This window comes from Fukomys damarensis, unplaced genomic scaffold (assembly GCF_012274545.1).
Source record: "Fukomys damarensis isolate Sample0158 unplaced genomic scaffold, DMR_v1.0_HiC HiC_scaffold_30, whole genome shotgun sequence".
NCBI classification, from domain to species: domain Eukaryota; kingdom Metazoa; phylum Chordata; class Mammalia; order Rodentia; family Bathyergidae; genus Fukomys; species Fukomys damarensis.
In genome coordinates this window covers 38,249,749-38,262,079 of record NW_022900942.1, presented here as the reverse complement: position 1 = coordinate 38,262,079, position 12,331 = coordinate 38,249,749, and the positions used below count along the sequence as shown (strand labels likewise).

General features: G+C 37.5%; 1 protein-coding gene across 2 annotated transcripts in view; it reads left to right on the top strand.

The window, feature by feature from the left end:
• Positions 1–12,331, top strand: part of CUNH18orf25 (chromosome unknown C18orf25 homolog) — a 46,293-nt gene that overhangs the window by 24,145 nt on the left and 9,817 nt on the right. For both annotated transcript variants that reach the window (XM_010621643.1, XM_010621642.1), the window contains one exon: positions 11,938–12,064. In XM_010621643.1, coding sequence (XP_010619945.1) covers positions 11,938–12,064 — 127 coding nt within the window. The remainder of the gene's footprint in view (positions 1–11,937; positions 12,065–12,331) is intronic.

Genomic DNA, 12,331 nt, shown 5'->3' with positions numbered 1-12,331 from the left:
CTGTCTTGCATTATTTTTCTTAGTACTGTGATTATTTTTGAGTGATTTAATTCTTAAAAAAAAAAAAGCCTGTAATTACCTTTGGAAACCTTTCACAATTCCTTCAGAATGTCTTCAGTATTTTTCTGAAAAATTCTAATTAAAAAAAAGTACTAGTATTTAAGTTTAAGATAAAAAGGGAAGGAAATGAGAAAACATACTGCTTATAGAGTATATATTTTCTTTAGTGTTTTTGAAGGATTATTTGTATTGTTTTTATCCTCTAATAGTAGTTTAATTACTATATTAATAGTAGTTTAATTGCTATATTAAACTTTTTTTCCCTTCAATACTGGGGATTAAACCTACAGGTACATTGTCACTGACCTATAGCCCCCAGACTTTTTGTTTGTTTGGTTTTTTGAGACAGGATCTTGCTGTTTAGTTCATGCTGGCCTTGAACTCATTATGTAGGTCAGGCTGACCTCAAACTAGTGGCAATACTCCTCGTTCAGCCTCCCAAGTGCTGGGATTACAGTTGTGTGCCACTATGCCTGGCATCCCCCAGATCTTTAAATAAAATTTTTAGAGTCAGGATCTGACTAAATTTCCTGGTTTGGCCTTGTGTTTGTGATCCCCCCTGCCTCAGCCTCCCAGAGAGTTGGAATTACAAGTGTGTATATCATGGTGCTTGGTCTAAAATATTTTTACTGGTACTGGGGATCAAATTCAGGACCTTGTGCTTGTGAGGCAGGCACAGTGCCACTGAGCTAAATCCCTGGCCCTGAAAATGAGTTTTATGTTTTAAAAAAGTTAGGAATTTTTATATTGAAACAGGACGCCACTGATTGTTATCCCAAATTCTTCCTCATAATCTGAATTGAACTGAAGGAAAAATCCCTTATTTGTTGAACTTCTCATTGATTTATTGTATCTAATTTTCTTGTTTTTTTTTGGTACCGGGGATCGAACTCTGGCCCTTACGCTTGCAAGCCAGGCAGCAGAACCACTGAGCCAAATCCCCAGCCCAATTGTATCTAATTTTGAACTAGGACCTGGGTTTTGTTTTGGCTTTTAACAAAATTTTTTTTTATTGCCGTCTGGCCTGTTTGATCTTGTACCAGTCATTTTCTTCTCTGGACTGTAGTTTTTATATACATAAATTCTTGTTTGCCCAAGAGGAGTCTATTAAGGATTTATTAGTGCTGTATATAATAAGTACTTTTAAAAGAATTAATACTTCATATCAAAGGATAGTGGTTTGACCACACTTTATACAACATATGTTCCTAAGCTGTGACATCTGTTCTGTATACTAGATGGCTTATCTTTTTCTTCATTGACATTAAATAATCCATTGTACTTCAGTTTTTCCCTGTTCTTTAGTGATGCCATTAAATATGGACTGCGTTATAATAAATTCTTACAGGAAAAAATGAATCACAATATTTTACTCTTTATGTAGAGAATTGTTAGTAGCTTGAGCCATGAGAAATCATTAATATTAGACTTTGATTTATTAAAACCCAGTGATACCATTTGATTCAATCAAATAGTTCAGAGTTTGACATCATTAAAGCTACCAGCGCCAGGAAAGCACTGATATTTTCAGCTTCATTACAGTTCTCCTTAGTATCCATGGGGTATTAGTATCCAGATCTTTGCATATAAACTATGTATATTCTGTTTAGTTTGAATGATCTCTAGATTTCCTGTTATCTAGTACATTGTAAATGTTTTATGATGATACTATATTGTAGAGAACAGTGGCAGGCAAGTGTGTATATGTTCAGTAATACATGCACAGCTTTATCCCTGATACTTTCTATTAGAAATTGGTTGAGGGCTGGGGATTTAGCTCAGTAGTTCCACCATCTGCCTCACAAGTGCAAGGTCCTAAATTTGATCCCCAATACAAATAAAAAAATTTTTTTTGGTTGAATCAGTAGATGTGGAAGGAAGGCTCACTAAATAGCTATCTAAAGCATTACAATCAGAGACCTGTCTTTTTTTTTTAAGAATCGAATGTGGTGCATAGTGTATAAGGAGGGATGCACCTGAAGCTTCAGCTCTATGTCCCATCTTTTATCCCTTCTCACACCCAGAGTTGTTCCAACTTTGGTATTAGTTTGATATGCCTATGTATTTCTTTGTATAGTTTTACTTCCATTTGTTATGTATCTGTAATAAGTACATTGTAAATCTAATTGGACAGATCACTGGACCATTGTGCAAGAGACCTTGGGATTAATTAACTTGGTACTATATTTCAGGTAATCACTTGCGACTTATTACTTTGAGAGGCAGGGTTGGCGCTGGACCTTTTTTTAGTTCAACATTTTATGAGCTTTATGTATTTTGTTTGCTTTTTGTTTTTTGAGACAGGGTCCCCCTGTATAGTTCAGACAGGACTTCAACTCACTGTGTAGCCTGGGCTGACCTTGAACTTGGAGCAGTCCTCTTACTGCAGCCTGCCAAGTTCTGGGGTTACAGGTGTACACTACCACACCTGGCTGTATGCTTGTTAGATGTGAGTCTGGTTCATTGATTTTTTTCCCCTCCATTGCTACTTAGTATTTCATTTTACGAATATATCCGTTTACTTATTATTTTGTTGGACATTTAGGGTGGTATTTTAAATGATGCTGTCATTAGCATTTGTTGTATCTCTTAGTATATGTGTGTAATAATTTCTTGGTGTATGTGTGCAATATTTTCTCTAGGCTATACCTCTAGCATATACTGCACATGTGCATGTTGGGCCATGAAAGTGTGTAAATTTTTGTTTAGAACATAGGAATAGTCACCACTATTCAGCTTCCCGTGCCATTTGACATTTTCTAATGAAGCCATTTATTTACTCTTTCAAAGTAATTATTCCTTTAAATCTGACAATGTAGGAATGTGAATAATAAACTGAATTTTATTAGTGGGGATGTATCTTTTTTAAGTGTCATATAAATAATAGAGGTACAGTAGCTTGCTGTTTTTTTCAAAGGAATTGAATGGTGTTTTTATATCCAAAATAGTTGTTACTATTTATTTTAGTTTTGAGCTATGCCAGAAAGTAGAGTAACAAGAGATTTTAAAAACTAAAATGAAATCAGGAAATCCCCTGGTCAGTGAGAGACCTAAGATTTCTATTTACTTTTTCTTACTTGATGCTAGAATTGTACGTGTAGGTTGTGATTTTCGAATCAGCAGCCACTTAGAGATAATGTGACTTTAAGGTAAATTATGTAAAGCATCAGTTTTCCCTGTCTGCAAACCTGGGATAAAAGTAGAGTCTTAGTTACTTTCTTATTGTTGAGACACAATACCTACCACCACAATTTAAAGGAGAAAATGTTTATTTTTGCCTCACAGTTTGTAGAGATTTTAGTCCATAGTCAGCTGGCTCCCAGAAGGCAGGGTGGCTTGGCAGAGAAGTTCCTTCATGGCATGGCAGCAGGAATAGAGGGTGATGGGAAGAGATAATTCCTTCCAGGTGATATAAAAAATAATTAGAGATACAGTAGTTTGCTTATTTTTTCAGTGACCTCCTCTGACCAGGCTTCACCTTACAACATCACATTTTTAGCCCATAAACTCAGTAGTGGATTAATTTCCTGATAAGTGTGATATTCCCATGATCCAGTCACTTCGCAAAATCCCCAGCTGTGAATGTATGAGGCTCTGGGGAGACATCCAGATAAAAACCGTAACAAGTAGTGTATAACCTGCCTCAGAAGGATATTGTAACATCAAGGGAAATAACATATACACTATGCTTAGAACAGATGCAGCACATAGTAACCTTCAGGAATGCTAACTGCCATTGTGTTAGTAGTATGAGCTAAAGTACACTAAGTAAGGAATTGATTAGGATCAGTCAGTGTATTTATGGTTTACTGTCCTTCCCTGTAAGTGCTACTGTATTTCCTGAACTTTGTCTGAGTTACCCAGGGTGTTTATAAAATTCACACTTCTCAGTTTATCCCTTAAGATTCCATTAGTAGTTCTAAAGTGGGGCTTGGGAATCTTTTTAATGATAAACCCTTGGTAACTCTTAACATCCAGTATGTTTAGGAAACTGTACAAGCATGTCTGAAAATGGCTTTATTTTTGTTAATTTCTTGTATTTGTTCAGTATAAATATAAATGTAGTGGGGGCTAAAAGAAACAGAAATCTGAAGTACTCTTGGATGGAAGGTTTGTCATTGTGATAAACAATTTATTTAGATAGTTTTTGGCCTGGGAAATTACAAATTATGAACATAAACACATTGCTGTCCCCAATCTGCCTTCTGGTTAAGAAGGTAAGTGTGAGCCAGGCATGGTTACACATCTTTATAATTCCAGCTATTTGAGAGGCTGAGACAGGAATATCTCAAGTTCCAGTCCAGCCTTAAGATAGCAATGATAGGGCCGGAGATTTAGCTCAGCGGTTCGGTGGCCTGCCTCGCAAGCACAAGGACCTGAGTTCGATCCCCAGTACCCCCCTACACGAAAACCAAGATAGCAATGATAATCTTGGCATGACCATAGCAGAAAGTAGTGACAGAACAGAGAAACAAATTATAGGTTTCCTGTTCCTAATGTAGGGCTTTAAAAAAATTTGATCAGAATGGGCCTTGTCTCTTTTACTAGCAGATGAGAGACAATGTATCAGTCTGGTGAAGGGTGGTAGTTTATCTCACTCTTATTTTCTGCTTGTCTTTTTTTGATTATGGTTTGATTATTTTTTAGATTATTGATTATTTTGTTGATTATTCTGCTTGTCTTTCTCCCTCTCAGGTTTATTGATACATTTAAAGCAAACGATACAGTTACATTTATCATACGGACCTTTACATGATAGATCTTGGTTCTTACTTTTCCCCATACCCCTGCCCTCCTTTCACCACCTCCACCCTTCCCTATTTCTGCTTGTGTTTTTGAGGTTGTCTTTAATGTTCTTGTTGAAGGAACCAAGCACAAGGCAATAATTTGCATGTTTTAAGGCTAAATGAATAGTGATTTAGGATTTTTTTGCGGGGGGTACTGGAGATCAAACTCAGGACCTTACACTTTTGAGGCAGGTGGCGACCACTGAGCTAAATCCCGGCTCGGGATTTAGGTTATTAATCGCTTTATACCTAGCCTGCCACTGTCATCCAGTATGTGATACTTTCCTTTTGTGAGCTGTAAGTAGGTTTAGGCTTCATGCTTACCAGGTAGATTTGCAGCTTATAAGTAACTGCATTATTTCTTTTGAAGAAAAGAAAAGCTATTTGTCATGGTAATTTAGTTACTACTTTATGTCCCTTCCTTATTTAACCCTATCTTGGTAACTTTTTATGTGTGTGTTTAGTGGGAGAACAAAGTTTAGAATTTTCTTATACATTGAGTGAAAGGAGATAGCTGCCCAAAGATTTACACAGGTGGAAGCTGTCCAGCCACAGCCAGCTACCACAGCAGCTACATATAAGTGCTGTTTTATATTTAGTTTAATATGTAGTAATTGTGGTATTTACATTTTGTAACTGGGTTTGTTCTTGTCCTGTGTGTGCACGCATGCGGGTGTGTTATACTGTGTTTGTGTAACATTCACCAAGGCCTTCTCACTTAGCTGCATCCCCAGCCCACCTGAATGGCTTTGGTGTTTCATAGAGCATGACATTCATTCTGTGTTCTGGTTGAATGAGCTAAACACAAAGTAATAATTCATATCTTTATAAAGCTGAATGAATAGTGATTTAGGATCTTTGTGGAGGAACTACTAGGGATTGAACTCAGGGCCTTCGCACTAAGCTACATCCTTGCCCCCGCCTTTTATCAAGAGGCATATTTTATTGTTTTCCAAGGGTCAATTGGGAACATATGCTGCTAAAATGCAATTTACAATTGGAAAAGATAATATGAACAATTAGGATACGCACTCAGTATTTTCAGAGATCAGGTTCTGCATCTTGATCACTAAATAGAAAGGTTCTTCAAAAGAACAGTCCCTTATATCCTATATATGGAAGGAGGAGAAAAATTAAGGATACCACAATGACACCTCAAGATAACCAGAAAACATTTTAAAGACCATTTAGTAAACATCATTGATATGTAAAAAACAATGAATTTGCTGTACTCATTTCTGTAAGGAGGACATTCTACACAGGAGATTAAAAATTCATGACTATGTTAGAACTAGGTACCACTGAATATACTTATGGAGCACAACTGTAATGCAGTTACACTAAGGACGGGAAACTACATATCTAACTATTCTGCTTTCCTATCTGTCTCTAACATTAATACAGACATTCCCTAACTGCTTGTTAGTTTAAATTATAATTGATTTTATGTGATCCTTAGCCCTTCTAAAAAAAATTACTATTTTGAGACATGGGCTCAGAGTTGCTCAGCCTGAGCTCTAGATTGTAATCCTCCTTTCCAGCCTCTCAGTGTGCTGGGATTAGAGGCATGTGCTTCCACAACCATTTTAAGATACTATATTTTTTCATATCCAATGTGTATGGGTAGTAGTATGGGTCTTATGATTTGTTACCTTTGTGGACCATTTTATGTAATAGCTCTTACAGAAAATGTGGCAAAAGTCTCAGTATTAGTCTAGGAGGTAATATTTGCTAGGAAGTTTGTATTGGCAGCCCTATTACTTTATCATGGTACGTATTCTATCTCATACTGATTTTTTGACCAAGTTATATAGATATCTGCCATAAGAGGAGACCCTGATTTTAAGTGATCCATTTTAGAGCATCTCATGGTTCTACAACAATTTGAAGTGCCAACAGGATTGGATTAGAATTTTTATGGCCAAAATTACACTGCTGAAACAGTTTGGATTGATTTAATGTGAAAAATGTATATAAGTTGTTATTTTCTGACTATTTAATGACTATATAGTTAGGAAAATCTGAAGTATAACATAGTGACTTTTTATTTCTTTCTCATTCTTTAAGGAGTTACTTTGGTTTTTTTTCTTGGTTTTATTTTGTTTCTGGTACCGGGGATCGAATTTGGGCCGTTGCGCTTGTAAAGCAGGCGCCGGAACCACTGAGCTAAATCTCAGGCCCTCTTTCTCATTCTTTAAAAAGAAGAAGAAGAGTGACATTCCCAGCTGTGGGATGAGACTATTAGAAGAGTAGGGTCAGGATGATGGGGTCTACTCAATGAAGACTGGTTCTTCAGAAATATAGGTGGCTGAGAGGTCACAAAATAGTCCTACCAAAAACAGAACTATAGTGATTAGCCTTGCACACAAATACTATGAGTTCTTACTGTGTTTACCAAATTACTGTTGTTTAAAAGCATTGAGTAATCAAAGAGGAAGAATTTGGTTATAGCAACAGTGACTCTTAAAATCTGCCTTTTAAGCCTGGTTTAATTCAATTAACTTACTTATTTTTAGGACTATGGCATGCTGAGCCCTTTGCTGTGAGTCTACCACAAGTAGATTTAAGTGCCTCTTGGAGCTCAGCTCTTTGATTCTTAGCAAGTGGACATGGACAGTTTTGAGGTGGTTGTTCACATAAACATAAAGTATTAGATGGGGATGGTGGTGTACGCCTGTAATTCCAGCATTCTGGAAGGCTGAGGCAGGAGGATAGCAAGTTTAGCCCAGTTTCAGTGACAGTGAGACCCAGTTTTGCTATAGAAAAAAGAGCCAAGGAAGTAGCTCAGTGTGAAGGCCCTAGGAATAATCCACCCTCCCTAAAAAGGTATTCATGAAATCAGGACTTGAAAGAAGGGGAAAGAGACTGCCTAAGCCAAATACTAATAATGTTTTAGGAGTGAGTGAAACTGTCATTGTCAGTATATGACTGTGAAAGGGGGAATCCCTGCAGGACACAGGCTGCTGTTGTTGGTATGTGAGGATGGAAGAGAGTAATGTATTCTCATGTTCGGGTTAGAAGCAAATTCCTCTTCAAAGAAATGTGAGGACAGCCGGGGAATTTTTAGGAAAGTTAATTTCCACAAGGAGGTGGAGAAAGGTCAGTGCAGTTCATCATGCAGCAGACATTCCAGAGGGCAGGCATACAGTTACCAGAAGGTGAGTTGAGACTGGTCAGAGCTGAGGAGAACAGAGTGTAGGGTAAGACAGGAGAATGGGGCTGGCCCAAGGGATTGCATTTTGTGGATTACAGGCTTTTCTGAAGTCTCCTACTTCCTTCCCCCACTCTATTCTTATTATTTCTCTGCCTCATTGGACCTATACCCCAGCCCTTCATTAGTCCTCTTAGCTTCAATTTCATTTCTGTCAGGCTGCATGGGTCCCCTAACCCATATTCATCACTAAGTACCCTCCTGTCTCCTTTCCTCTGGAGCTAGACTTAGAATTTGTCTTCTCTCCCTTCCATTATTCTTCAGCTTGCTTTGCTGTTCTGGCTTCAGCCACATTATTCCGAGGTCTTCCTTACAGTTTGATTTGCAATTATGTTATTGTTAATTCTGTTGATTCTAGTGGGTTCTACATAGTCACATAGTCATTCTTTCTCAATTGATCTTTTTTGGAGGGAAGCGACTGGTTTGAACCCACTGAGCTATACTTCCTGTTCTACTTTTTTTGAGTCTGAAGATTTGACTCAGACTTGAGATCTTCCAGCCTCAGCCTCCCTGAGTGCTAGGATTTCAGGGTTGTATAACCATACCTGGCATCAGATGGGTATTGGTAAGCATGTCTTCCTAGAAATGATCTTTGTTGTCTATGATTTCACATCTTTGTGGGTTCCTCTTTGCGCATCTTTTAGTGTCCATCAGGGTTCTCCTCTAGGACTGCTTTACTCCTGGATGACCCTTCTCTCTTACTGTTGCTCAGGACTCACCAAGTCTCTCTTTTTGTTTTTAGACCTCTGACTCAAGCTTTCAAACAGAATTTGTAGTGCCTTTTGGACATCTCCAAGGCACATTAGTAGCCATTCTCACCTTTCATTAGTACACTAAACGGGCAGAGTATTCATTCCATTTTGTGCCTTCCCTGGTTCAGCCATCATCATTTCTTATTCAGGAAAGTCCAGCAGTCTACTTGCCTCCAGTTTCCTGTCTTGTTGGCAGTTCCATTTGAACATTCCAAAAGAAAACCAACCAACCTGTCTCCCTCCCTCCCTTCCATACTGGTGATTAAACCAGGGCACTGCACTGATGAGCTACATCCTCAGCCCTTTTTATTTTTTACTTTGAAACAGAATCTTGCTGAGTTGCCCAGTCTTCTTGCCTCAGGCTCACAGATGATAGGATTATAAACATGGACCATCCCACTCTGCCAAGAGGAAGCTCTAAAATGAAAAACCAGTGTGTCACTCACCTCTCTACATATATGTTTCACTGGTTTTCCACATCTTAAGATCTAGAGTCCTCACTATGCTCTGACCTCTGTTATCCATGCCAGCCTTGTTTCTCATAATTCTTTTAGCACCATTACCCCAAATCTCACCAAACATTTGGATCCTAGAAGGCAACAAAATGATTCTCATGCTACTTCCCCTTGCCCTGCCTAATCATTTTGAACAACCTGGCTTCCCTGTTTAGCCTCAAGTCGGGAATGTGCCTTTTCTATGTGTTTCTAGGCTACTCTGTACCTCTCTATCAGCGGTTTTTAAACAAAAGGGCAAAGACTGCTTTTTACTGTTTTTGCATGTATTGTAGTGAAGGTAGAATTTATGCCTGCTTTGTTCCCTGCAGTATTCTTAGCTCCTAGCAGAGTCTGTAGCACATCATGAACAAGTATTTATTATAAAAACAAGAGATGAAGAAAATGGTAAAGACTGATTGAGGTATTGAATATGGGTATTGAATATGGGTAAGTTGAAGACTTGACAAAAAAGAGACTATCAATTTGTATTCCTTGCTTAGCAGTTCATTTGGAACAGTGTGCATGATGTTAACCGTTAATGAAGACATCAAGGTAAAAATTGGATAAATGACTTGGCCACAACAAAGTATTGGGAGTGAGAACAAGAATCTTATGTTTATTAAATTCTAGGTTTAACAAATTCCATTTAAAAGATTACCTCACATTTATCAAAATTGAATATTACCTAATGAATGTACTTTTTGATTTTTGTTGGGGTCTCACTATGTTCGCAGGCTGATCTTGAACTCTTGGGCTCAAGTGATCCTCCTGCTGAGTAGCCAGAACTAACTTACAGGTGTGTACCATCACATCTGTCTAGATGTAACTTTTGTGTACTCATAGAGGACAATGATAGTTGTCCACTGCCGGTGCCACTGTATAGAATCCCATCTAGGTTACATTTAGGCAGCCTGATAAAATCACTAGTTGTATCTAGGAGACATTTGAAGCTTTCCAGTCATATATACATACATACATACATACATACATACACACACACACACACACACACACACACATACCTCAGATGTTGGATATATCTTTTTCAGTCAAAGAAACACAAGTAGAAGTAACATTAAAGAATTGTGAAGAGCCTAAGTCTGGTGGCACACACCACACTTGTTGGGGAGGCTGAGGCAGAAGACTGGCAAGCCTCAAACCTACTCCAGGCAGTTTAGAAACTTAGTAAGACCTGGTCTCAAAAATTTTGAAAAGGATAGGGATGTATGTAGCGTGGTGCAAAAGTCTTCAGTCCTCCCTGCCCCAGTACACAAGAATTGCAAAGAAGAATTGAAGTTTCATTCATTTAAACAATTGCTTTTCACAGGATTACACAGCATCTATGCATCTTTCTGTAGTGTTATATACGAAACTTATGTTTGTATCTTCCCACATTTCTACATATCTTTGACTCACATTTTCTTGTTTAAAAGTTTTTTCCCTATGGTAAATTCTTGGGGGGTGGAGTTAAAAGTCAAAGCATATAAAAATTGAGACATTTGCCTTTCTGAAAGCATTCCACTGAGAGTTGACAGAAGTATGAAAGTAAAAGATTTCTCAGTGACCTTGAAGCATTGAAAGGTGGGGAAAGGGAGAGTTGTGTGTGTAAAACTTTACTTTTTATATTGATTTAATTTATATAAAATGTCATGAATTTAAGTGTGGAGAAATAGTTTTGTATCAGATGATAATATGATTTAATGTAAATTCCTTTAAAGAGTGAATGAAAATATGGAACCATTAAAGTTCTTTTTATTCCATGTTAACTTCTAGGCATTTAAAAATTCTTGCTTTTAAATTAAAACATTGAGATCTGGATACATAGGTTGAGTTATTTTAACTTTGGCTAGAATGACTTTTGGAGCCGTGAACTTTGATGTTATTTCATAAGCCTTTATTGGAGAGGTCTGTGAAGATCATGCTTCCTGTGTTGTTGTACAATGTATTTAATTGTGTCATATGTAGTAATAACACTTCATGAAGACTTTGGTGAAAAAATTACCCTAGTGCTGCAAACAGTTGTGCTTCTCCAGAGTATGTGGTTTGTTTATGTCTAATGGGAATTGTTAACAGTGTACAGGTTATGTATGTTTCAGTTCCTCAGAGCCAAAATTATGATCTTCCTCTGGCATTCCCTTTTAGATGTAGTTTGGGGTCAGACTTTGTCAAAGATACATTCCTTTAGAGAGAGAAAGTAATGTCTTTCACAAAGCATCCCAGTATACATGTGGTATTAATGACTACTTTTATTATTATACTTGTGCCTTTGAGCTTTTCAGGTTTAAAAGTTTATTCTGTTAAAATGATAAAGAGCAGAAAATTGCCCTGTTGCTTTCTAGTTAGTTATGTAGGTCATTCCAAAGCAGCTAGAGTTAAATGCAAAAACCATTACAGAATGAACTAAAGAGTGTTAAAGTTTGCATATACATATATTTAGAGACATTTACCAAAGTATTTAAAGTTTTTTCTTCTAAAGAACAGTATAGCTTATTGATAAGAGAAACAGTTTTGCTATGGCAGACTCTCATAGTTATTCTGTGATTAAAACTGGGTAGAAAAGCTGTTAATGAGTCATTAGTACTGTACGTAAGAAGTTAAACTGTAGTAATTGTTTTCCCCCCCTTCTCTCTCAGGTCATTTGGATCCAGGGTTCCTAGCAGGTGACAAAACATCTACTGGCGATGCACCACTTAATGAAGAAATTAATATTGCCTCTTCAGATAGTGAAGTAGAGATTGTGGGTGTTCAAGAACATGCAAGGTAGGCTATCAGTTGGAGTAATGTATTCTGATATTTTAAATTGTGAATATTATTTTAACTAGAAAATAAGTGATAGGAGGACGATAGGCCTGTCATGGCTGGCAGGAAAGGTGAGGCTGTGTCTCAGTTTTTTTTGGTTTAAGAAACACTTCGTTGAGGACCAGGGATTTAGCTCAGTAGTATCACTGTCTACCTTCTGCCTTGCAAGCAAGCACAAGGTTCTGAGTTCAATCCCTGGTACCCCAAAAAAAAAAAGAAGAAGAAGGA